General features: G+C 40.3%; 1 protein-coding gene across 1 annotated transcript; it reads right to left on the bottom strand.

The window, feature by feature from the left end:
• Positions 1 to 22: 22 nt before the first annotated feature.
• On the bottom strand, positions 23 to 13,699 carry LOC146630019 (aspartate aminotransferase, cytoplasmic-like). Its single transcript, XM_085356748.1, has 9 exons — positions 13,482 to 13,699; positions 10,965 to 11,146; positions 3,355 to 3,478; positions 3,107 to 3,219; positions 2,866 to 2,970; positions 2,562 to 2,712; positions 2,258 to 2,423; positions 1,812 to 1,954; positions 23 to 1,497 (listed from the first exon to the last, which is right to left on the bottom strand). The coding sequence occupies exons 1-9, from the start codon at positions 13,588 to 13,590 to the stop codon at positions 1,358 to 1,360; spliced, it is 1,233 nt and encodes a 410-aa protein (XP_085212874.1). The 5' UTR covers positions 13,591 to 13,699; the 3' UTR covers positions 23 to 1,357.
• Positions 13,700 to 27,387: the final 13,688 nt, after the last annotated feature.

Raw genomic sequence — 27,387 nt, 5'->3', positions numbered from 1 at the left:
ACTGAATTTTAACAGTCTGATGTGTTTATTTTATATTAAAGACAAATCTGGTGATGATATATTATGGTTTATTTTTCTTGCTTTAAACATTTCCCACAAGACCAAACCAACCAACATGATCTTATTGACAAGTGTCGTTGGTGCATTATTATTATTATTATTATTATTATGAAGCTATATTATTATTACAGTTACAATTACATAATGCAATTATATATTGTATTATGAAATACAATGAAACATTAAGTTTTTGTATCGGTATCAGATCAATATCGTTGACACCACCCTTGGTATCGCACATCACTACCGCCAACATCTCCACACTTTCTACACAATGTACGGTGTTAAACTGCTGATTATATCATATCTGGATGTCTGTTTTTGCCTTTAAATATGAAGATATTTTAAATCCACTGTCTCACAAGATGATAGATATGGGAAAAAACAAAACACATACACAGAGTTCATAATTTAATTTAGTGTGAACGCCATTACAAACACCAGTTAACATGTGATTGCGGCATAGAACAGGTTCTGAGGTGTGATCAGTGGCTTCTTACAGCGGCTTTGTGTAACAACATAAGGGCACTGCAGGGTGGAAACAAAGTAACAGAGAGAGGAAAAAGGTGACTTTTGTTCAATGATGGCACAGAAGGCGATTTTGTTGACTTAGTGGCTAAACAAATGATCTTCTGCCGTATGTCTAAAGCAAGGCAACACAGCATCAGGCATGTGCTTTACCTTTGAATGAATGAATGAATGAATGAATGCTTTATTGGCCATATGCAGGTTGCCCCACAGAGGAATAGATGATGATGACCGTTGAACTTTAACACAACAAAATAAAATCAAGATTACAGTACCAGCTTTTATATTCTAATGGCTAAAAACAGGAAAGTGATTTGTTGTGGTCTCAGTGCTTATAAATGAAATGGCAGGACTAACAGTAATTACATCTATTTACACGACTTTTCCTGTGCTGCAGTTTGTTCAGTACTACTGTTGTGTAGGAAGCATAATTTCATCGCAAATCTTCCCAGTCCACATTCTGGTGTCCAGTTTGAGTGGAATGATTTGGACTGCACAGAAGCTTGCGGCAACAATTCAAACATATGATGGGGTTGTCACGTCTGCGTGTTCGATCATACCTGGCTCTTCCAAAAACCACTGTACCTCCCATAAAATGACGCCGTCATGTGAGAACAAAAACACATCCTTCCTCCCGTTGGTTCAACTGCAAATTGTGAGGACGCAGTTTGACCAATAGGAGGAGAGGATAAGCAAAGAGAGGGGCACAGACTCGATGAAACGTCCTGTGGCGTACAGGAGGCAGGAAGTGGACGAGCACAAATGGCCTTTACTGGACTTTGGTGACGGCCTCGTGGATGGACTGAGCGACGTAGTCGATATTCTTGCTGGTCAGGCCGCACATGTTGATGCGGCCGCTAGCCATCAGGTACACGTGCTTCTCTTTGATCATGTACTCCACCTGTTTGGCTGTAGCACAAATTGCAACAGAGTGAGTGAACTTCATAAATGATGTGAAGATAAAGTAAGCCAAGACCGCTTGTTTCAAACAGAATATGAACTGAGGGGCTGCACAGAAGCCAAGTATAAGACATATAAAGATACTTTAACTGTGAAGAGCAGAGTCCAAGAACAGAAATATCAAGTTTAATACGTCTCCTTTAAGCATGTGTTGGGTATCTTGCAGGTCCCTCCACCACTGTGACACTTATCTCTGATAATCCCAGTATGTTAAAAGCAGGATGTGCTTCTACATTAGTGCGTGTATGTGTGTTTTCACTCACGAGTTAGGCCGGTGAAGCTGAACATGCCAATCTGCTGAGTGATGTGGTCCCAGGTCCCCGGGGTGCCCAGAGCTTGCAGCTTGGCCTTCAGCTGATCCCTCATCAACAGAACTCTGTCTGCCATGGTCTTCACATTACCCTTCCTAAAGTGGGGAGGCGGGATGGAGACAAGTGGGGATATTTAAAAAAGGACATAAGACAGGAAATGAGAGTAAAAGTCAGCTGACAAAGACTATGAACCTCTAAAAGTAATAGCACATGAGAGAAAGGCCAAGTGTTTCCAAAATTTCAAAACCATGCTAGCATGCACATTTGGTAACAAGCATCCATGTGCATGCACCGACGAGGAAGGTAAGTTATTAATATTAATTGAATAATCAGGTAAAAGATGAAGGGTTAGCAGGAGCTAGTATGCTAATATTAAAGCGCTGACTGATGGAGCGTACCATTCTTCAAACAGCTCAGGGCTGTTGAGGGTCTTGCTGACAATGCGTGCTCCCTGAGAAGGTGGGTTGGACCAGGTCGTCCTGACAATCTTCTCCATCTGGGACAGAACGCGGGTTAGGTTCTCGTTGTCCTTGGAAACCACAGTCAGGTTCCCCACTCTCTCATCTGTAAGTAGAGACAGACAAAATATGGCTTCACATAAAACTAATCGAGGGTAAGTAGAGGTATAAACAGTATAAACTTATTTTTGGCTAAAACACACAAGACTGTATGCATGAATGTACGTGGACCATGAGTACTCACTGTACAGGCCAAAGTTTTTGGAGAAGGACTGAGCTATAAAAAGCTCAAAGCCCTCGGAGACAAAGAAGCGGATGGCCCAGGCGTCTTTTTCCAGAGAGCCTGAGGCGAAGCCCTGGTAGGCGGAGTCAAAGAACACATACAGCTTCCTCCTCTGGAGAAGGAAAAGACAAAATACATACATTAAAATTCAGTTCATTTCTTTTTTTAATTACACATTAAAGCAATTTTACAAAAGAAGAAGATATTCATGGTGAGTTAGACACCACCAAGGCCATCAGATGATGGTAAAATAATGTCTTTGTACCTTCATCACTTCTGCAATCTGCTTCCATTCCTCCTGGGTCGGGTCGGTGCCAGTGGGGTTGTGTGCGCAGGCATGGAGGACAAAGATGGAGTACTCTGGAGCTTTCTGCTCAGAGAAGACAAATAATGAGTAAAAATATTCAAAATAAATGAATAAAAATGCTCCCAAAGAGTCTTCTTGTTTTCATATCACTGTCTGTTGGGTTCTTGTAACTAAACAGGAGTCATCGTTCCATCCTCACCTCTAAATCATCCAGGAACCCAGTGAGGTCCAGGCCCCTCTGGGCAGCATCCCAGTAGTGGTAGGGGCGGATATCTTTGAAGCCAGCATCAGCAAATACACCGTTGTGGTTCTCTGGAAGAAGAAACGTTCAGCAGGTATTTACCACTTAAATCTGCTCTGATACCCACTGAGACGTTCACTTCATTATCGAAAAACAGTCAAACTTTCTCAACTACAATTTCCTGCATCCTAAAACTTTTCACTAACCCCAGGTGGGTGCCGAGACGTAGACGGGCGTGGCTGCGTTGTTGACGCCGTTGTACCACCGCCGCAGGAACTCTGCCCCAATCCTCAGTGCACCTGTCCCACCCAGAGCCTGGACTCCTCCAACCTGTGACAGGAAGCGGGCAGTGGGAAACGCAATCAGAGAAATATACGTATGATATTAAATACATGTTGCTTTTCACAGTTCGGCCAGAGAATTTTGTGATAAGGCTGCGGGTCATGCCTGCTTCTGAACACTGCTGTTAATATGCACCAACTTAATACACCAAGACTTGTTGGTCTTTCAGACTGTTACAGGAAAAATGTTTCTATGTTTCTTTACCTTCTTTTAAATGTACAAAGATGCCTTTTGTCTGCCCTTTGCCTATGGTTAGATTAGTTTAGAATTATCTTTTTAGACTTTCCCAGCAAACACATCTTGTTTCTGGGACATATTGTTTTAGATTGTTTTATCTTCCCTAGCTCTCTGCTGACGAGACTAGCACCATATATGGAGTTGTTTTATTTTATCTGTTTATTATTTGTTATCCTGTTCTCACTGTCTCTGTGCTCTGTGCCTATAAAAATTACCAAGCCACTGTGCATGGTGTGAGTTGTTCTTAGCAGCTCACCCGTGTACACGTTTGATAAAGAAAGTAACTTTGTCTCATTGTGTCTTTATTTCTCCTGGGTTCTTTACAGAGTTTTCCCCCAACATTTCTTGGTCCTTCGACAGCCGGATCGCCTCCATCGTGTCCCATCTCCGTGACCAGTCCACGTTGTTCGTCTGTCGACAGCCCACCCACTAGGTGTGTGGTCAAAGACCAAGGGCGTTAAATTCGAGTCTTGGCCAACGTTCTAGAAAGCGACCCACGGTGGTGGGGCCCGATCGAGGTGGACCAGACCCGGCGACACCGACCAGGTAGATACAGACACACTGACACAATCTTGCGTAAAAGCGTATTTTAAATTCAGGGAATTTAAAATAGCGAAAGTAGCTCGTCGCGACTGGAAGCTCCCCACCTCTGTGGGTTTAAAGTAGCTCGTCGGCTGGTAGCTTGGAGCTCGTCGACTGGAAGCTCCCCACTTCTGTGGGTTAGGTTTGGAGCTCTGGGTAGCTCCCCCAGCTGGGTCTAGACAGGGTCTAGGGAATAAGTAGCTCGTCTACAGAAAGACTGGCAGCTCCCCTTATGATAAGGGTTCCGATCGCGCGAATAGGTGTGAATGTGAATGTGTGTGTGTGTATTGTTTTAATTAACGGAGCAAGCTGAATTTTCACGGTCCAATAAGAGACTGAGCTGCTCCTACTGTGTTTTTCTTTTACTGCTGTTCACTGACGTGCTGGTGAGTTGAGAGAACGGTCGAGTTCCGTCTCGTAAAGTTCACACCGCTTTTGGAAATAGTCCGAAAGTAGAAGGGCGTGTGAGCAACCACTCTCGTCTCTAATACCAGCGAAGGTGATAGCAGCTGTATTGTGTATATATTACTTAAACAAAAATAAGTAAATACATAAATAAGATGGGTAATCAAGCAAGTGAAATTAAAACTCACGCCTGCTGACGAGCAGTGGTGAGAAAAGAAAAGTCCAGACGCCGGACAAAAACAGTGTCTGTAAACTGAGAGATTTAAGAAAACAAAATATAAACAGTCAGAAGAACAGAACTCAACTGCCAGTTTAGTAAAACCAGAAGACGAGACACTGTGCAGTCCCCACAATCTCTTTAGTAAACCATCACTCACTCCTGCAGCCGCATCTGCAGCAACACCCATATCAGGAAGAACATAATAATCCCTTATTAAGTGAAAACTAGAGATCACAGTAGTTTTGTAGTAGTTTAAAAGGGTTGAAAACAGACCCCACTGAGTAGATATAAATATAAAAAGTACGAAATAAAGATGAAGGGAAAATTACAGTAGAAATTATCTTTAGAGTATTTGAAATTAATAATAGCAAGGATAACAACCTGTAAAGTGATATTATCAATGAAACACAGTTGGCATGATGACCATGCCCACAATGTATAAAATGAATATAAAGCAAATAATTCACACGAAAATATTTTAATAACATAAATAAAGTATATTAAGGCTGTGTCACTGTTCAGCCAAGGACAGTGTGTGAAAAGGTAACTGTCTCCACCTTGGGAAAAGGATGATTCTGCAGGTCATCTGAAGCCCTTGATGGATACAAAATAAAATATAAATAATATATTATAATAGAACTGCCTGGTCCGCCATGCAACAGAGAGAACAAATGTGACCACAGATTGGATGAATTCTAAATTATCTGTTTGCTGAATAAGATGATCCTAACTAACAAATTGGCTCAGTAGTAGTATAGTGTTACACACTAATAAAATATTATAATATGATATTGCTGTTATATAAGACAAAGAGGATAATATTAACAATGACATAATATTAATATGAAGAGGCACCTTAATCGGTTATGATGTAAGGTGGATAATTGTTAAGCAGTAGTCTGCATCAAGCTTAAGGTTTGCTGAAACTCAGTGTAATGACATGTGAGATGAAGACAATACAGAGAATAACTAAACTAATGAAGTGCATAGAGGCACTTGACCAGCTTGAAACTTATCATCCTAGAATGACACATTGCTGAGATATAGAGCACACCTATAATAACAACCAATAAGCAAAACCCTGTAGACAACAGCTAAAACTACAGGATTGAGAAGCTGATTAAATATGTAGACACTGCTAAGCTGATGAGCATGTTACACATTTTCTTTTCTTTTTATTTATTTGTTTCTTTTAGAGCAGAAGCTGCTGTAACACACCCAAAGAAAGACTCTAGGTCTGACCAACCGTCTCAGTCGTGGGCAAAAAGATGACAGTCAATAAAATTCTAAAAGATAATTTATTGACGAAAAATATATCAAGAGATAAAAGATAAAACAGTCCAGTGTCCCACTTAAGAATTGTATAAAAACACACAGTCCCAAGGCCAGAGCCAGCTATGCCACACAGCCAAGTTGCACTCCACATGTTGCCTTTAACAGGGTTAGAAGTTGTCCTTGGAGACCCACCACCCTGCAAGCATATAGTCAGTGGTCACTCAAGCCTCTGGAACTCTGCTGCCTTTAGGCTGTGGCATATAATAGGCCCTGGACTGCACAGAGAGACAAAACAACACAGCAGTGTTTGTAGTGTGGGCTATATGTAGACCAGTGTATCAGTGCAATCAAGTACACCTGCCTCTAATTAGTCCAACCCCATTCCAGCCATTGGCTCACCAAAAATGTGACACACACAAAACCACTCCCAACCCAGTGCAACTTCACACAATAATATGGAGCTGAATTAACACAGGCACATTAGTCTACCATGTTACAAGCTGCATGCTATTACAAGCCAACATATGCAGACTTCTGCCTTGTTCGGGTGGCAGCATTTTTCTTTTTTCTTTTGTGTCCTGACACGTTTATGTTTTTGTTTGATTATTTTGTTGGTTTTGGAAACGAATTTAAACGAACTTGTGACAATACTTGAGAATCACAGTGACACATAGTGATTAGGCATATGTTTGAAAAATGCCTAGGTTTAGAGCTGTGAGCTATGAGCTGTGAGCAATGCAAAGTTAAATATATATATATTTGTATAAATGGGAAACAACCCTAACTTGAAAGTTTGAAATGTGTGAGATCCATGAATTGTTTGAAGAACTAGAAATTATCTAAAAATGCCTTAAGTGAAAATGTAGAGTTGCATCTATTCTCCCAAACCAAAAAAAAAAAAAAAAAGGAGAAGAAGCATTCTGTAACTTAGAAATAAGGCTGACGTGTTGACAACAGACTAAAACACTAATTCGCAGGTGGCTATCAGGAACAGAGAGGCGAGCAAAGTCACAAACACCAAGGCTGCAGACAGCCACGCAGAAACAGCAGATAACATAGAGACAACGCCTGCTAGAACCGTGGAGAGGAAGGTCACTTCACACGAGATTGTAGGTTACGCAGTAACCACAGATGGTAAAATAATAGAAGCAAAACCCCTTTCTTCTTCATGTTCTGCACAGAGCGCTGAGCTGATAGCTGTGATACGCGAAAGTGAAATACACAAAGACAAACTAATAAATATACATACAGACAGCCAGTATGTTTTCTCTGCTGTGCATCATTTTGCAAAAAATTTGGCATAACAGAGGAATGATTACACCAACTGGAAAACCGGTTCAGCATGCCAACCTCTTACAAAGCCTACTGACTCTTTTATTACTACAGGCAACAATTTTGCTGACAGAGCAGCAAAACAGGCGGCACAAAAGACAAACATGACATTGATGGCAGTAAACACACATCAGATTCCACTGGATGTGTTGCAAAGTGAACAAAAAGCAGCAAGCACAGCAGAGCAGGCAAAATGGCTAAAACACGGTGCAGTTCTGACAAACGATTTAATGATGTGTTATGGCAAGCCAGTGTTGCCAAAATTCCTCCACAAAATGGCGGCATTAGTGACTCATGGCTGTACGCATTTGTCAACGGGGGGACTGACCAGTATTGTCAACTCTCATTTCTACACTGTAAATTCTACACTGTAAATTTTGAAACCTCAGCAAAACAATTTGTCAGAACGTGCATGACGTGTCAAAAATATAATGCTCAGGGAAACCTGAGACCACACAATCCATATGGACCTTATTGAGCTAAATGAATGCCAAGGGTAAAAATACACCCTAGTGGTTATAGATGTATTCTCAAAGTGGCCAGAAATCTACCCAGTGAAAAAGGCAGATACAATTTCAGTAGCAAAATGTATGTCTAAGTTGTAGGAAAATAAAGAGATGATTGTAAATGACGAAGAATGTAATGATGTCTATCAAGTGTCTTGCAGATCACAGCCCGGTGACTGGGTTCTGATCAAAGTGCTCCAAAGGAAAAACTGGAGCTTGCAAAATAGCGGAACGGCCATCCTGGATCCATCAGAGTCACTGCAGGCGAGTCAGTGAAGCCATCTAAACACAGCTGACGGCAGGCTTGCCCACTTGTTGTGATCTCGCCCGGTGGAGGGGTCAGCTTTCCTGGCCGGGGGGTCTACTCGCGACAGGAGGGTGTGTCCCGTCGTCATGAGGTGGTGGCTCTTAACAACTGCAGCGGCCCTGACCATGGCCGGGCTCCTCATCTTTGCTTCCGTGAGGGACAATAAGTCACGCTATATGAAGAAAAGGCAGACACTGTATGACAAAGGAAAGTACACCAAGTTTCCCCATGGCTATGCCACTAATTTCTGGTGGCAGTTTATGAACACTACAGCTTACTGGAATAATAAAACTGACTGCTATGCAAATACATATACACTTTCTGCCCACCGAGGAACGAGAGGAAGTGTATGGACTGTTCACTCAACGAAACCTGTGCCAGTAACACGACACTGATGAGCCTCAACTGTCGCTCCAACTACAGCTACCGAATGATACTACAAACAAAGACTCAGTACCAGACAGGATGTGCACGGACGGCACCAAGCAGTAAAGGAACCAGAGTTTCGCATCTGAGGAGGAGTGAAATTCTTACAGAGCTTGATCCCCGGCATTGGAGTTGCCGAGGTGCGGGATCATGTGGAAATCAACCGATATGCTCTGCTACGACACATCAACTTGACTAAGACCCTGGGAACCGCCTTAGCAGGAGAACAGCAGGCCATCAGAACGATGGTGCTGAAGAACACACTGACACTAGACCTGCTAACAGCATCACAAGGAGGAGTTTGCAAGCTGATCGGGGAGACATATTGCACTTTTATCCCTGATGGATACAAAGCTGGAGGAGACATTTATGAAGCTTTGCAGAATTTGTCCATTCTGCAAAAATATGTCACTGACCACACATCTGGAGCAGCTACACCGCCATGTCTAAGAGTAATGATTTCAAAGATGATAACAACTACAATGACTGCTTATGTTGCCGTGCCTCAAGAAGAACAGCATCCCGTTGCAATTCTGTTAGAGGAGAACTTGTAATAACTGCTAATGAATGACGTGGTGATTAAAAATGACTTCTGCCTTTTTCAAGTGATCATGCACTGATTAACACATTAGTAGTTTATGCAGGTACAATATAAGGTTTTCATCCTTTTATTTTTTGAAGTTTTCATTTTAAATATGAAGTTTTCATCATTTTACATATAAAGTTTTAAATATAAGGTTTTCATCATTTTAAATATAAGGTTTTCATCATTTTTAAATACAAAGTTTTCATTTTAGTTTTCATCCTTTTATTTTTTGTAGTTTTCGTTTTAAAATATAAGGTTTTTATCCTTTATTTTTTGTAGTTTTAGTTTTATTATTTTTTTGTTTATTCCACTTGTTATTTCATTTACTATGATTTTCATTTACTATGTTTTTCTTTTTATTATTTTCTTTTGTTTTATTCTTTAGACCAAATGACTTCCATTTCTGCTATGCTGACATTTTGAAAATTAAAAAATTGCTTAAGATACTTAATAAATAACCTTCACAGACAATTGTTGTATACATTTAAAATAAGTTAAAACAGGAGGGAATGTTACAGGAAAAATGTTTCTATGTTTCTTTACCTTCTTTTAAATGTACAAAGATGCCTTTTGTCTGCCCTTTGCCTATGGTTAGATTAGTTTAGAATTATCTTTTTAGACTTTCCCAGCAAACACATCTTGTTTCTGGGACATATTGTTTTAGATTGTTTTATCTTCCCTAGCTCTCTGCTGACGAGACTAGCACCATATATGGAGTTGTTTTATTTTATCTGTTTATTATTTGTTATCCTGTTCTCACTGTCTCTGTGCTCTGTGCCTATAAAAATTACCAAGCCACTGTGCATGGTGTGAGTTGTTCTTAGCAGCTCACCCGTGTACACGTTTGATAAAGAAAGTAACTTTGTCTCATTGTGTCTTTATTTCTCCTGGGTTTTTTACAGAGTTTTCCCCCAACACAGACCTTGCCTTCACAGGTTTTCCTGCCCTTATTGTCTTGTTTTTCACTTTTTTCCCTGTTCTACCTAAACTGTTGCAGTGGTAAATGCTCATATTTAATATAAATTAAGTTTTAAATAATGAGGTTGCAGGGACGTGTGCGCACAAGAATTCCCTGTGAGTCAAAATCTCAGGCTTCAGATTGCTTGTTCAACTCTTCCTTGACCTCATGTAGATGAGAGGCCATCTCCTTCACACAGCTATGGTCGTAAGCACAACAGCTCCACCCACCTACTGTTCAAACTTTGCAAGGGGCAGCCAATCAGAAGAAATCTGCCTTAAAAGGAGGGGAAATAAAGGTGCTTGGGTGTGAAAGACGATAAACTGAGGGGTTCAGTGTATTCAGAACTAATACACCACCACTACTGGAGTCTGAGAAATAAAAACATGGAGCTTTAAATTAGGGTTTCTAAGGATGTTTAAAAGAGATTAAAGACGCAGGCAAACCTGATCAGCTGATACTCATCCAGTTATGTCCATTAATCAATGGAAAGCTGAGGTACAGATTAAAATTGAAAGAACTTTTAATCAATGTAAAATGTGCTTTTATTTCCTTTTTATTTCACTGCAAAAATAAACAACATTTATTACATTTGCTCCAACTGATCAAAAACCTCCATGTGTCAATGTGCATGTCCCACCCTGTTCTCCTTGATGGCAGGGCTATCGTCTCCCAGGGCGACCTTTGAGGCAGCGGAGCGGAACTCTGGCAGACCGAGGATGGGCAGGTACTCGTGGTTCAGGCTCTCGTCCTCCACGATGAGCCGCTCCACCTTTTTCACCACCGGCAGCACCCAGGGCTGGCAGTCATCAGTACGGTAAGCTGGAGGGGACACAAAGCAAAGCAAATGTTAATCCAGAAGGCACAGGTATTGCTTCTTAGGGACAGGTTGTGTAGACTATTACTCGTGCCTGCACTTCACAAAAAAGCTTTTTTATGCTTAGTATGACGTTGATAGATATTTACAGCTGATATACTACATAACTAAATACAAACACTTTGTTTCTGCTGCTTGTGTCACTGTGTATAGCGCCATATCACCGAGTATTACAAAATTCTAGATAATACTTCAAAGATAAAAATGGTAATAACACAGCACTGCAGTCTGCAAATAGTAAAGTGAATAGAAGAAAATGCGCACAGGAAAGAATAAACTGCCATTTAACTTCATATGATGCCATATAAACTTTGAAGGTCACCGGCAAACGTGTGTAGCACATATCTGACTCCTTAGGAACTTGTGCTCCCTCATACTGGTCTGGAGCATGAGCAGAGCAGGATCACATATCAGGGTTTGGCAGCGGCGGTACACAGTCACTCAGGGTCCAAAGGCGAGCACACTTAAAAGGTCAAACATGCTTATGGTGGCTTTGGGGTATGCAAAATAATTCTGTGTGTGGCCAGTACAAAATCTGAATAGAGCCCAATCTGACATCACTTTACCTGAGACGCAGATCAAGTGGCAAACAGGCCTGGAGAAATCTGGAACCCAGAAAACTCTTCCTGTTGCTTTTGTGGACTCGCTTTCAACATAATTTAACATATTAGGGTTCGATCCTGGTCGTTGTGTCCTTGGGCAAGACACTGTACCCTACCGCCTTCTGGTGTTGGCCAGAGGGGCCGATGGCGCGATATGGCAGCCTCGCTTCTGTCAGTCTGCCCCAGGGCAGCTGTAGCTACAACCGTAGCTTGCCTCCACCAGTGTGTGAATGTGAGAGTGAATGAATAGTGGCATTGTAAAGCGCTTTGGGTGCCTTGAAAAGCGCTATATAAATCCAATCCATTATTATTAACTGATCCATTTTCACACAGAGAGAGACACTAAATTATAGAGTTAATATAAAACTACTGGAATGGTTTCTCCAGGCCAAACTGGTTTTATGCGCTCAGGTTTGTTTTGGCAACGACCGGAAAAAGTGCAACTACTGTCTCAGTCCACGATGAATCATCAGAGAAAGTGAATCTTAATAATCCTGTAGGGACCACTTTGATCGTTAAAGCATATTCTGCCCATTAGCTTTTATTCATATTTTGCATTCTGACTCTTGCCATAAAGTGTACATGCAGGTTGTGCACATGAAAAGGTGACAAACTGCTAGCTCTACATTACATCCTAAAGGCAGAATATGTTAATAGATTTAACAGCAGCTACATCAGAGGTTTGCCTTATTCTGGCTGACCTGAAGTAACTAAGTATTAGTTCACTTTAGCCAGAAGCATTGGGCTAGGAGGAGGATAGACTAGGCTCATACGAGATGACACATCTGGCACATTGGGGTTAATGTTGAAACTGTTGGGATACAAGTGTCAACCTGTTAACCTATTACAGATGACTAAAGATTTCCTGCTGGTTTATTACAGTTTAGCATAAATAGTCAGAATGAGGATAAAATAACATTAAAGAGATATTCTACAGTGCACGTTAAGTAAGGGACACAAACCAAACTAGCACAAAACCTTCCAAATGACACACGGCTTTAGCATTCATTCTAAAAACTGAACACATTTTCTTACAAAACTTTCCTAACCAACCAAGCAAACTAATGACAGTTTCAAGGACTTACCAATTATGTATCACATAATGATTGACAACGTCGCAACAAACACGACTCGTAAGATTACATATTAAAAAACAGTAAACTACTTTGATGGTACTACGTAAGAAAACTTCAGCCTGTAAGTTCCTGCTTTGACAGGATGTCAGTGTGTAAGTGGAGATTGATGAGTTCAAGGACAGATGGACAAGTAAAACAAGTCACAGCCATGCTATGCGTTTTAACATCATGATTTTAAAGTCTTTAAATGAGAAGTGTTTTGTGGTACGACATGAAGCCCTACTTCCTGGAATTGTCAATTCTTTCAGTGAGAGGTGTAACATTTGCACTAACAATGAAAAAATCCGAGCAATTTACTTGTCAACATGAGAAGAAGCTAATGCTAGCTTTGCCGCTAACAGCTTGCAGCGAAGGTCATATATCAAACGCTGCTTACGTGTGCGAACATGATATCACCGCCATAGCCCGAATGTACCAAACAATGTAAGCTACAAAAAGACAGGAAACACAGCTGATGCGATGTGTTTATGCTTTACAGTGCCACTACAAGAGAGAGCAAGCCAACCTAGCTTTAGCATTAGCTGACATCTAGCATCTCTTACCTCCGACGCCCAGATTCACCTTCTGTGGATGGGTGTCCTCTCTGAAGTCAGCGGTCAGTTTGAACACGGCTACCGGGGGGGCCTGGGGGACGTCGCTAAACAGGGACATGGCTCGGGATGAAATAGACGATGATCCCGGTGTTGTGCAAGAGGAGCAAATGAGGAATGGGTGTTTCTAGAGACTAACCGGGTTCACAGGTTCACCTTCACTCAAACTGGACCAGGACGCAAGAAATAGGCATCAGATCAGCTACCAATAGGAAGGGGCAGAAAACTGACGCAGCCTGTCAAGTAGCCAATGAGAGCGGAGAAATATCTTGTAGCAAAAACTACAATTATACCATAAGAAAGAAGATAATAAACCTGTGACGAGTGATAATAAGTCTATAGTCTTTGTAGTCTAAATAAGACCATCTCACTGGACATATTCGTGCCACAGGGATTTGTCCCATTTTAAAAGTAATCTATAAATAGATAAATGATGTGACATAATTCATACGCATAGTTGCCGACAACTGGACGCTGTGCAGTCTTGCTGCATTAATTCAGACCACCAGAATGAACTTAGCTTATCTTTAGGGTCAATGCTGTGTGCCTTATATGCACATTTTTAGCTGTCGTGAATGACATTATTGAGAATATTATAACTATTCTTCTTCCGTAGTTACATCCAACCTATATAAACTCATGTATGTTTTTCATAAACAATTCGTGATAAGAGTAAGTGCTTCAGATAATCAGACTTTCTTATCAAACCATCTTCGAAATTGAAGTCTGATAGTGCGTTGATGTAGGATCTGCAATCTACCACAAGGGGTCAGTGTTGCTCTGCAGAGAAATATGCAGAGTTAGTGGCGTCTCATTGTTGTTGTAGTTTAAGTTAAACTTGGGCTAAAACATCAGTTTGGACCTGTGATTTCACAGCAGTAAAAACTATACCAACACACAACACTGGAATGGTTTGGCCAAAGCATGTTTCCTTCTTCTTCTTTTTTTACCCCTTTTTTGAGTCTGTAGCTTTTTTTGATTATTAAGGGAACCTCCAGTCATTTGTCAAGAGTAAATGAGTACAAATTAAAATGTAAAATCTGTCAAATTACAACAGTTAGGATTTTAATTAATGGTAGCAAATAAAATCCTTTATTGCATTTATTTTTCCACTTTACTTGTCTTACGTCATAGAGCATTAAGTATCTTTTTGGCAGTTTTCTTAAAGTAAATAAATAATTTGTCCATCTCACTTTTATGGAGTTTGTACTGGACTATTTAGCAGTACAAGTAGTCCTGCAAAAATATACAGAATATTTTTAAGTTTTTGTTACACTCTTATCAATATAGAATAACTTAACTGATAAGTGTTTGAATTTATTTTTCACTCTTTAAATTTGTTTAGATAAATAATTAGAATGATGAATTCATATCCTTTTTAATTAACTGATAACATAATTGTTAGTCTCTTATAGAGTGATAGAGATGGTCTAGTGGGAGCAACTTTTACCACCTTTATATACTGTTGTGTAGTTTAATCTATATCACTGTTTCAAATATCATACACTGATGTGTCTTCAGGTATAGGAAGTCTCAAGTTACTTTAGCTGTCATTAAAAAGTGTAACATCTGCTTGTAAATTATAATAAAAAGTATTAGGTTAAAAAAAAATCATGCATTGAAAATGTTCAAGTCTCACTTCAAAATTTTTACTTCCGACTTGCGTAGTAAGTGTCCATCACAACACACTTAAAGCATAGATCATTACACACAGAGACACGGCCTCTCCTCATAAACTTTTTGTAAACATCCAGGTGTGTTTTTCTTTTCTCTTCTTCCTACCTCTTCCCTTCACTCTCTCGTGTTTCTTCTCTCAGTCTCTCCTGTTAGGTCTGAAGTGTCTGATGAATAGCCTCGGTTTCACTCCTGTATAGCCTCCACTTGCAGGCCTCCTGCAGCTAAAGTAGCATGTTTTTGTGTCAGTCAAGTGTGTGACTTGCTGATGAATTTACACACACACACACACACACACACACACACACACACACACACACACACACACACACACACACAAATAATGATAAGAATTGAACTCTAATTTAAAGTTTTAGCAAAATCTAAACTAAGAAACAAACTCTCTTTTTCAGGTCAAAAACTTAAAATCGATTTTTCTTTTTTTTTTTCTTTTTCTTTTAGATGGACATCGGGTCACATCACATGTTTGCACACACATGCACACACACACAGACACTGCTGCTCCTCTCTCGTCCTGTCATTACCAGACATGATGAGGCCTCCTCCTCTCCTCCATTTTTTTCTTTTTCTCTCTGCTTCTCCATAAAGCACTCCACTGAACCATCAACGGGGTAAAATTTCAAAGGGCCGAGGGGCTAATGCTCCTGGATGAAGCTGACTGAGTCAATTTGTCGACATGATGGACGTTTTGTGGCCTCAGCTCCTGCTTTCCTGCTTGGCTGCAGGGCCCACAGAGGCTTTTTAGGTAGGTTTAAAAAGGAAGGAAAAAAAGAAAGAGTAAGATGTCTTACTGAGAGGCAGAGGGGACAACCCACTGGATGAAACCTTAATTTGACAAGTCAGAATGTGAAGCAGGTTCACAATAGCTAAATGTACACACACACTTGGTTGTTAGAGTCAATTTAAAACCATTTTGCACATTGATTAACAACCCATAGCTATTTATAATTTACAACTTTGATGTATCTTTCCCTTTCAATCTTCAACAACTGGTCAGCAAAATAAAAATAAAAAATGCTATTTCAGTAAAAGAAAAAGTGCAAAAGTTTAGCATTTTAAATTCCACTGAAATCAAACAGGCTACAGAAACATTAGCAGCATGCTAACACCCTCACAACTCAGCATTTGGTCTTTGTTGTTTGCTTGCAATTTTTATTTATTAGTCATTTTCACCCGATGAGGACCCTGTGTGGAAAGTTGAGCGTCAAGTAATTACTATTGAATCTGATGGGAAGGGGAATGCCAAGCAGTACTAGAGTAGTTTTTTTATGCTTAGTGAATTGTGGTCATGAAAATGAAAACTATATATTTCAGATATGTCATGAAAATAAACAATCAACTCTGAATAAGGGTTGAAATGGCAAAAAAACCCTCTGTAAGATCAGCTTGATCGTCTTTACTGGAACTAAGTCAAACTGCGCGATCCTTCTATCTATCATCAATTAAACAATGAATACAAATTTCTCTAACTATCAAGTACTACTTTTACATGAGAGGAAAGAAACAGTTAGAGGGTGGAGGCCTGGTGTCTCAGAAATGACAAGAAAAATCACTTTTAAATCATTTTAAATCATTGATTTAACATTGAACTGATTTTAATTGTGGGCAGAGCACTCGCATCCATAAACATGCATTAGGAGAACAACATGGCAGCTGCACTGAACATTATCATTATATTTACAAGGACATCCTGGGAAAGACAAAAGAAAAACTCACAAGAACTCACTTATCAAGGTAGCTTGGACACACACACACACACACACACACACACACACACACACACACACACACATTACAGTTTTTTCTGATTGCTTAAGCACATTTTTTGTAACTATTGGCTAATTTTGCAAAACTCTTCACACAAATAAGAAAACCTGTCACCCAATAATCAAAACATTGTAGTTCTCTTGTAAAAGCAAACACAGCTAGATTAACTCTTCACACCTTCGTAAAAATGGTGTTTCCGTATCAAACAGTACACACAAGCCATCATCTACTAAGCACACAATGCGCCAACTGCACACTGATGGTATGAATACAAAACACATCTGGCCTTTGCTTTCTCTGTGCACAAGGTAGGCTATGTCAGTTTGAGCTCATACTTCTGTCATAGATCCATAAGCATAGAGGGATCCAAACTTCAAGTACTGGTGTTTATTCAAACACATCAAAACAAACACAAGTGTTTATTTCCAAGTATAGGATTATTTGCAATCACCATAATGACTCTATGGGTTACTTGGTCTGCAGTGAACATGCTTCCTCTGCCCCCAGCATCTGGTCATCTAGCAATTCTGTAAAGTAACAATTTCAGTATTTTTACATCAATGGTATTGGTGTGTTTCTCATTGGCATATGGCAGTGCTACAAATCTTTGTGCGAAGTGACTGTACTAACCGATTCTCATTTCAAGATGTCCTTATGGTACTTGCTACAGTGTAGCGGCTCGAGTTAGGCTGGACCCGTTGGCCAGCTACCCTCAGGGTCATTCCACGGTTGATTACATGGTCCACTATTGTAGCTCTGATGTCATCAGCAATTCTATTTCTTACTCTTCCTACCCTTCCTCTCCCCCCTCCTCATCTTCCTCTCCCCCCTCCTCGTCTTCCTCTTGCTCCTCCTTGTCCTTGTCGTCCTCTTCATCCTACTTCTTCACCTCCACGTCCTCTTCCTCGGCCTCCTCTACTTCTCACTCTTTCTGCTCCCTCCATTGTACTCCGCACACACAGCTTACCTGTATTATAGTGCTTAGGCTGATTGCAAAGTGAACTAATTATCTAAAGAAGTTTTCACATGTGAAAGTGTGCCAGACAGTTGGCAAATTAGTGTTAATGATAGCCATACATGTGTATGCTTTTGCTAGGAGTGTGTTGGAAATTTGGTAATTGAGTGTTGTGCAGTGAATTGTGCCTACAGTTTTGCAAAGTGTGTGTTACAAAATTGCAAACTGAGTGCAAAGCAGTTTTTGTGCTTTTAGTTTTGCAAACTCAGTGAGTGGTTTTGCTATAAGTCTGAATAGTTTTAGAGATTGTGCTACAGGAATCACAGTTAGGGTTTAAGCATTCAGAAAAAACTGTAATATGATGAGCCCACAGCTTCAGCTTTTCTGGGAAAGCTTTGCACGAGGTTTAGGGTTAGTGTTGGAGCGTTTATGGGAATTTTGGATCACATATGTGAGGTCAGACGCTGGTGGACAGGAAGACCTGGCTCACAGTCTGAATTCTGTCAGGTTGAGGTCTGGACTCTGTGTAGGCTAATCAAATTCTTCCACACCAAACTCGTTCATCCATGTCTTTATGGACCTTGCTTGGTGCACCGGTTCCCCACCATGTTGGAACAAAAAGGGGCCATCTCCAAACTGTTCCCAAAAAGCTGAGAGCCTGAAATCATCCAAAATGGTTTTGGTATGTTGAAGCCTTAAACGTTCCTTCCAGTGTATCTGGAGCCCAACTCCTGAGTAACAACCTCACACCATAATTCCTGCTGCACCAAACTTTACACTTGGCACAGTGCAGTCAGACCAGTACCATTCTCCTGGCAACCACCAAACCCAGACTCATCCATCAGATTGCCAGATATTTGTCAGAGAGCAGGCTTCCTGTGTCCAGTGTGTTCTGGAGTCCAGTTACAGCATGCTTTACATCACTGCATCCGACACTATGTATCGTGCTTGGTGATATAAGGCGTGGATACTGCTTGGCCATCGAAACTCATCCTGTGAATTCTCATTGTACACATGTAAGATTATCTGAAGGCTACATGAAGTTTGGAGCTCTGTAGCTATTGGCTCTGCACACTGCTCTGCATCCGCTGACCCTACACTGTGATTTTCTGTGGCCTACCACTTCACGGTTGAGTTTCTGTCATTCCCAATTGCTTCCACTTTATTATAATACCACTAACAGCTGACTGTGGAATATTTAGTAGCGGGGAAATTTCATGTTTGGAATGGTTGCACAGCTGGCATCACAGTAAGACGCCGGAATTCTCTGATCTCCTGAGTTCAACTAATTCTTTCATAAATGCTTGCTGACCTTGGCGCTTTATTTTATACACCTGTCGCCATGGAAGTGATTGGAACACCTGAATGATTTGGGATGCTGACTGAATACTTTTGGAAATACTGTGTATGTGTGAATAGCAGTTTTTATAGCTACTTTGGTGGGAGCTCGGATATTTGTTACAGTGGATATGTGATGATGATAAATCATGTTTTAAAACTACATTCTAAAACTGCAAACAGCTTAAAACCTAGATCCATACTAACCAGGAAAAGGTAATAATAAAATTCAGCCAAACGAGACCTGTTAGATTATGTGATTTTCCCAGCCAGAAAAGCTGCTACATTTGGATTTTCTCACTCAGTACCTGTTACAGTTTTTTACAGACGCTAGGACACATTTCTCAATACTTAGGTCACGTTTGCAAAACTCCTCACACAGTGAGCACAACAGAAGTCTATGTGGGCTAAACTGAGGACCAGTTATCATTGTTTTGGCACAAAATGCATTCAATGACTACATCTCTCAAATTTCATGAATTATCTTCTCACTCAGACACAACAACTGCCAAAAATCTTTGTACGGACAGGACATTTTGCATGTGCTTACATACTGTTGTCAAAACTGTTAAACTTATGGCCAAAACAATAACACAATGCAAAACTTGAAAAGACAGCAAAATCCAACAGCAATATTTTATTGAAACATATTTTAAATCTAAAAATGCAGTTTAACCAGCCACAGCTTATTCTCATTGTAGATGAACATCTACACAGGTGTTACTCCTTCAATTTTTCAACTCCTTCAATTCTGGCAGCCAGAAGATTCTTTCCTAGGTGTGTTGCCCTAGATGACATAAGATGTGATGTGGATGAGAACCTGTGGCCAAATGGAGAAGACCGAGTAGATTAGCATTACTATTGTATGTGTATCAGTGGATGGTGTGTATACAAATTCTTGTATTTTGGGATTACTTAGTGCAAAAAAATAAAAATACATAAACAAATATTAACAAATTCTGCATGATGTCTGATTCATTCCAGTAACATATATTGAAATTATAAACAGAGATGTGTCCTTGTTTTACACAAGAAAACACTGTGTAATGCTACATGTTGTTAGTGTTTTTTAGGTCATTGTTTTGTGGGTGACAAAGTGTGTTTGTCAGCTGTCAACCTTTGCTAGTGTTCTGGAAGAATGAGGTTATTTGAGACCTGAATGAAGTGTTTTGGTAGTTGTAGTGCATTTTGAATGTGAAATGAACTGCTTTGCCAAGCTGACGGTCAGTTAGGAGGATTGTGTGAAGAGTTTTGCAAAAGTGACCTAAGTATTGGGAAATGTGTCCTAGCGGCTGTAAAAAACTGTAAATCGTATCAAGGCCAACATAACAGCACTGGACTGTGCTGTGTGTGTATTTAACAGCCTGGGCAAAGCACCTGTACAGTCACTGTCAGGCTGTAGCTCTCCAACACACACCATCAGCCTCAGATGTTCTCATTCATGTGTGTTTCATGTGGGGAATGGGGAAAATCCCTCCACTCTCTTTCTCTCTCTCTCTCTCTCTCTCTCTCTCTCTCTGTGTGTGTGTGTGTGTGTGTGTGTGTGTGTGTGTGTGTGTGTGTGTGTGTGTGTGTGTGTGTGTGTGTGTGTGTGTGTGATAATGTTAAAGAGATTTCTAATGTAACCTTTCATGTGTTCAACCACTGTACAACTTTTTTAGAGTTGTTCATCAGGGAGGTCTGGGAGAAGGGAGACAGTGGGTGGGAGGTAGATCATTGTCAGGTTAGTAATTATCAGATTTGCTGAGGCCCCAGCAGAAGCAGGACTTGCACACACACACACCTACACCACCCCCGGGCCAGCCCAGGCGAGGCTGAGAGAGGAGAGCCATCAGTGGGAGAAGCTGATAGGTCGACCCCCCGGGGAAGACGATAGCCAGCGCTTCTCTGACAGCTGCTTAGTGTTAAGTTCTGCCTGCTCATGTTCGGAAACACACACTCAACCCAACTCTGACACAAAGACGCACACACACACACACACACACACACACACACACACACACACACACACACACACACACACACACACACACACAATGCACAGGAAAGCATTTACACATGTGGGTATATGATTAACTAATGAACTTTACGTGAGCAGAATCCATAGGTAACGATGCACAAAGGATTCAGAGCACACTGTGTTTGCTAGCACTCTGTCGTCTTTCCCTCATGTCGTTTGCCAGATTGTGCCGCGGGTACTTGAAGGCCATCAGAAGCAACAGGGAGCAAAGCAAATAGCTGGCCTGGTTTTAAAGACAAAATCCACCCTTTGCTATAGCCCTTGCCTGGAGTTTCCAGGACTTTCCATGCATTGTTAAAGAAATCACTCTGAAGATGAGCCTACTGATATTTACAGTTTTTTACAGACGCTAGGACACATTTCTCAATACTTAGGTCACTTTTGCAAAACTCTTCACACAATCCTCCTAACTGACCGTCAGCTTGGCAAAGCAGTTCATTTCACATTCAAAATGCACTACAACTACCAAAACACTTCATTCAGGTCTCAAATAACCTCATTCTTCCAGAACACTAGCAAAGGTTGACAGCTGACAAACACACTTTGTCACCCACAAAACAATGACCTAAAAAACACTAACAACATGTAGCATTACACAGTGTTTTCTTGTGTAAAACAAGGACACATCTCTGTTTATAATTTCAATATATGTTACTGGAATGAATCAGACATCATGCAGAATTCGTTAATATTTGTTTATGTATTTTTATTTTTTTGCACTAAGTAATCCCAAAATACAAGAATTTGTATACACACCATCCACTGATACACATACAATAGTAATGCTAATCTACTCGGTCTTCTCCATTTGGCCACAGGTTCTCATCCACATCACATCTTATGTCATCTAGGGCAACACACCTAGGAAAGAATCTTCTGGCTGCCAGAATTGAAGGAGTTGAAAAATTGGAGGAGTAACACCTGTGCAGATGTTCATCTACAATGAGAATAAGCTGTGGCTGGTTAAACTGCATTTTTAGATTTAAAATATGTTTCAATAAAATATTGCTGTTGGATTTTGCTGTCTTTTCAAGTTTTGCATTGTGTTATTGTTTTGGCCATAAGTTTAACAGTTTTGAAAACAGTATGTAAGCACATGCAAAATGTCCTGTCCGTACAAAGATTTTTGGCAGTTGTTGTGTCTGAGTGAGAAGATAATTCATGAAATTTGAGAGATGTAGTCATTGAATGCATTTTGTGCCAAAACAATGATAACTGGTCCTCAGTTTAGCCCACATAGACTTCTGTTGTGCTCACTGTGTGAGGAGTTTTGCAAACGTGACCTAAGTATTGAGAAATGTGTCCTAGCGTCTGTAAAAAACTGTAACAAGTGAATCTGCAACTGGCATTTTTTTGTTTTTGTTTATTGCTTTAGTGCAAGAGCTATAAGAACCCTCGGTCCACTTTGTCTGCTTTGCAGAAAAAACATCAATCAAAGTTCAAGCTCATGAGTACTGCGCAGCACTTTTCTGTGACTTATGTTAACAGAGTTTCAAAAAAGTTGCCATAATAAACCTAATAATATGTAAAATATATAAAAATAATATATAAAGCTAATTTAATGTTGTTATAATATTTCTTTATGAGACAAAAACAAATGTTTGCAATCGAGTGCACTGCATTAAATTAAAAGGTAATGATTCACTCGACTTCATATTTGCAGTTAAGTTTACTTTAGTTCAGTTCAGTAAACAGAAATAAACCCATGTGAGCTCACTTTTACCTTAGTTTAACTCAAGTTATAATCAGAAGTTTCACTTTGTCCAGCTGAGACTCTTTATTACACATCCCTTTTCTCTCAGTCTTAATTTCATGCAAGCTTTTTCATTTCTTCACTGCACTAAGAGCACAAACCAGAAGCATCAGCAACGTGTCGAAAATTCTACAACAAGTCCTGCTGAAGGTGCACAACAAACAGCACCTTTCTGACACGTGTAGGAAACATTGCCGCTCCTGTTTCTGAGGATACCCTGTCAGCCTCTCCGGGGGCCTCGTGTGTTGCTGGAAGCGTCTTTGGTCGTCACCTCCTGTACTGTTTCTGTGTGTCTGTGGTTTGCCATTGACTGTTAATGGAGTGTGGTTTGTCGGTGAACTATAGGTCTCATTTCCTCCTCTGTCAAACTTGTGCGCACAACAACTTGTCAACACAGTAATTTACACTGTGTGTGTGTGTGTGTGTGTGTGTGTGTGTGTGTGTGTACTGTATGTCTGAGTACAAGAACACCAAGGCCAGTACTCACTCCCTGCTTTCGTGTCTGTGTTGAGTCTGGCTGATCTCTGACAGGAAGTGATCCGTGTCTGTGTACACATCAACAAACAGGACCTGGGTCTGCAAGGAGAAGAAGGAGGAGAAGGTGGTGTTGGAGGTGGTGGACAAAGTCAGGGGTCAAAGTGGGAGGAGACTGTTGACTGACGGCCTTTACTTGGAGCATGTCTGCTGTTTGTTTGACTAGAGGCCGGTCCTGTCATCAGGCTTCAGGCTGATAGTGAAGAGGAGACAAGACAGAGATGGGTTTTTGGGTGGATGGAGGAGGGGGTGATCCTGCTTAAGTTTTTTTTTTAAAGGGGGTGGGGGGTCTTGTTCAGTGATTGGCTGACAGCTTGAAACTTCAGTCAGGCAAGGACACTTTGGTCAGAGAAATGTCTTCTTTGTAGGTTTTTCCTTTCTTTTTAGTTTTTATCAGAGAGGAACCTTCTCCTATTCTCATTTCCTAAAATGATGACCTGCTGCTTTTTCCCTGAGTCTCTCTCTACGTCTCCATTTTTCTAGCACTGCAACTTTAAAGTTACAAACAAATGGAAAAATACAGTAATTTAACAAGAAGTGCTCCAAACCTCTGTCAAGGCAGTGCACTCCCACTTTATTAATTTTAACGCAATAGCGTTGTATTTTTTCCTCTGTAGTCATTTTGTTTTCTTATTTTTAAACATACTTTAATCAATTTGTAGTGCAGTTAAACTAAGTGCAAAGGCCACATGTGTAGTATCCATTAAAAAAACAATCTGTTTAAATGTTTTGTAAGAAATATGAAGGTTTTTGGATCATTTGTTCAAATTGTTTTGTATTTAAACATTTAGAACCTGTTTCTGTAATGCATGTAACAAAGTCATACTACAATTATGTGATATTTAGAATCATTGCCTTTATCCCTATATAATGTCAGTACAAAGAATAGCAATAAGAAACACAGTTTCAATATCTCTGTATACCATTATTATCACTTTGACCTTTAGATCAGTCTGTTGATGTTGAAGGAGAGGTCAGAGGTCAGATGTGACCTCTGACATAATTTAACATTTATATTCTGCATTTTTATACAGTACTTTTATATGTTGATAATATACACACCACACTTGTAAGTACCGCAGTTTTTAAGTTATAAAACTTTTTGTCCGTTTCTGACCAATAAATCATGAAGCTGACCTTGGATGTCAGCCAGATTTTAATGGATAATTACTCCAATGACTGCACTCTACACCCCTACAAAGTTTTATCAGGAAAAAAAAAATCCAGCTATCATGTTTACAGACTCAAACATCACCGAATGGAACAAATGAGGAAAAAGACATTGCGAGTTTAACAGCTTCACCACATCAGTTCCTCATTTGGCTTCATGGTTAAGACTCCTCTTACTCAGACTTTTTCTGGCAGCAGGTTTCAGTGGTTTTAGCTTTACATCAACAGCAAAGTGCTGACGGTTCAGTCATCTTATCTGTGTGTGTGCGACCAAACAAAATGCCAGTTGTTCGCTGAACATAAAGTCCTGGTATGCAGATGCAGGCGCGTATCCCTGAACTGTCCGGCGGTCGGTGTCGGGCCTCGGCTGACTGACGGCCTCATTGTTGCTTTGCCGGCCGGCTGCTGTCAAGGTTACTGAGCTGCAAGATGGCTGAAGTCTGGGAACAGTCAGCTCCTATTTTGGGGTCTTCAGGGCCACTTTCTTAGAGGCAAGGCCTTGCATAGCAGCTGATGGGAAATGGATAAAGTGTGTGTGTGTGTGTGTGTGTGTGTGTGTGTGTGTGTGTGTGTGTGTGTGTGTGTGTGCTTTTAAACTTCAGTAAAAGCACCAGTCATCTCCACCTCTTTGTAGTGCAGCAGGATTCTGCAGCAAAAAAAGTATGAAAATGAGGATGTTTATAGACATGAACTATTACATTATTTCCACTAGTCGTTATCTTTATTAGCACAGCTTAGGAAAACCATCTTACTTCTCATGTTAGTGTTATAGGTCCTCTTCTCCTCCACTCCAACACTTCAAAAATACAATTCAACAAGTCTTTAGAAATAAAAATATATTATTATACTTTCTAATGGGAAAAGAAAGAAACAACAAAAATAAAATGTGATGAAATTTAGCCACTAAATAAATTACAAAAAGCACCAAGATTAAAAAACAAAATGCAAATGTGTCAAATCGAGTTTTGTGTCTTTTCTTTCAGGTCTTGTTTCAAGATCTTCAGTCTCCTTTTTTGCATGAGCTGATTCTTTGGATGACATATCACATTTTGGTCATTTTGAATGTGAATTTGTCACAGTGCAAGCTTTTTTGTTTCTGTGTTTTTCTGGTTTTAAAATTTAGTGGCAAGTTTTTGGATTGGTTGTATTTTTAGTCTACTTTAACATAACTTGTCCAGTTCTTTTTGCTTTTTTTTTTCATTTTAAAAGGATCAAATGTGATTGAATATTTGAGAATATAAAAGTGTATGAACACCGTGAATGTGAATATGAATGACGTGCTGTAAGAAACTGAAGAACCGTGTATGATCTGTGATGCTGTTAGACTTGGTGAGATCAACGGAAATCTTCAAACTTGAAAAACAAGTTGTGAGGATGAAAGAGGAAGACTTTATCTGATATCTAGTATTTTCTTGAAAATGCCCTGCTGGTGTCAGCTTACCACAGGAATCGTGAATATCCTCTGTGCAGCGCTCGCTGATATGTCCGCTATGTTTGTGTTTTTGTGTTTATGGCCCAGAATTCCTTTACGCATTTTAATGCGTAGCTCAGTGTTCCTAAACAATATTGGGAAAAGCATTTCTTTACCAAAACCCCGGCGCTCAGGTCCAAAAGCTTGACTCTGGAAACATTTTATTTACAGCGTTGGCGTGTGATGGAGGAGCCACGCCGTCTATCCCAATAACAGATTGTCATTTTGATGGCGACGCCACACGGACAGAACGCAACAGCCTGAATTCATCCCACTGAAATACTGTTTACTTCCTGGAAGGTCACAAGGCCACATCAGAGCGCTAGGACATGTGCACACTTATGAAGACGGTCATGGGAAATCTTTACATTTTCTATATGAATATTCATCACAGTGTTTGAGTCAAATGCTCATTTATCTCTTTAAATAATAAAGAGCCAAAGCCCCTAATGTTATTAAGCAGGTTTGTAAAATAGCCTGAAAAGGAAATGTCAGTTATCTATCATCACTGGGTGTCTCAGCTCATTATTCTGTGTATTTCAGCGTTCAGCAGTGAGGATACATGGAACTTTTTAAAGTGCCACTGCAGGATGATGAATCATAAACCTCGTGGGGTCTAAAGATAGATTTGTGTAAACGTGCAGTCATTAGAACATGCAGATGTACACTTATACACAACAAGACAACTTCCTCTCACATGAATTATAGTCACTCCACAATAGCTCCAATAATAGTTTCCCATCTCTGCACTGGTGACAACGGTGACCCCTCACTGACCTTTCAGTTCTGGTTGGGGGGCGGCGGCGGGGGGATGCACCACAAACTTCTGGTTTCATTCATACCATTGAGGCAGTGAATAGACAGCTCTAAGAAGGTTTAAAACCGGAGCAGACGGTGTTTGTCCAGGGCTGATGTTGCAGGGCGCCACCTGTTTGAGAAGCTGAGGAGAGAGAGTGATTTATGTCTGACCAATCCGGAGAAACATGTTAACACTGGAAAGATGCTGGTGCAATGGATATACAAGTACGGCCTTATACTGACATGATATAATTCTTTTCTCTTTTTTGTTTTTTCAATGTGCGCAAAAAAGTTTCCACGTAGACAGAGTCCGACACGGGAGGGAAACACGTGTTTAACACATTATTATTAACACCA

The sequence above is a fragment of the Diplotaxodon limnothrissa genome, linkage group LG6 (genome assembly GCF_057381915.1).
Source record: "Diplotaxodon limnothrissa isolate DT_005_m linkage group LG6, D_limnothrissa_male_GT1.1, whole genome shotgun sequence".
NCBI lineage: Eukaryota > Metazoa > Chordata > Actinopteri > Cichliformes > Cichlidae > Diplotaxodon > Diplotaxodon limnothrissa.
This window is presented reverse-complemented; position numbering and strand designations above follow the sequence as displayed.

Excerpts from the sequence above, each read along its gene's own strand:
- LOC146630019 (XM_085356748.1), bottom strand. The coding sequence starts at position 13,590 with ATGTCCCTGTTTAGCGACGTCCCCCAGGCCCCCCCGGTAGCCGTGTTC. Across the intron at positions 2,713-2,865 it reads AGATTGCAGAAGTGATGAAG|AGGAGGAAGCTGTATGTGTT; the intron begins GTACAAAGACAT and ends TTCCTTCTCCAG. Across the intron at positions 1,498-1,811 it reads CAGCTTCACCGGCCTAACTC|CCAAACAGGTGGAGTACATG; the intron begins GTGAGTGAAAAC and ends TTTGTGCTACAG.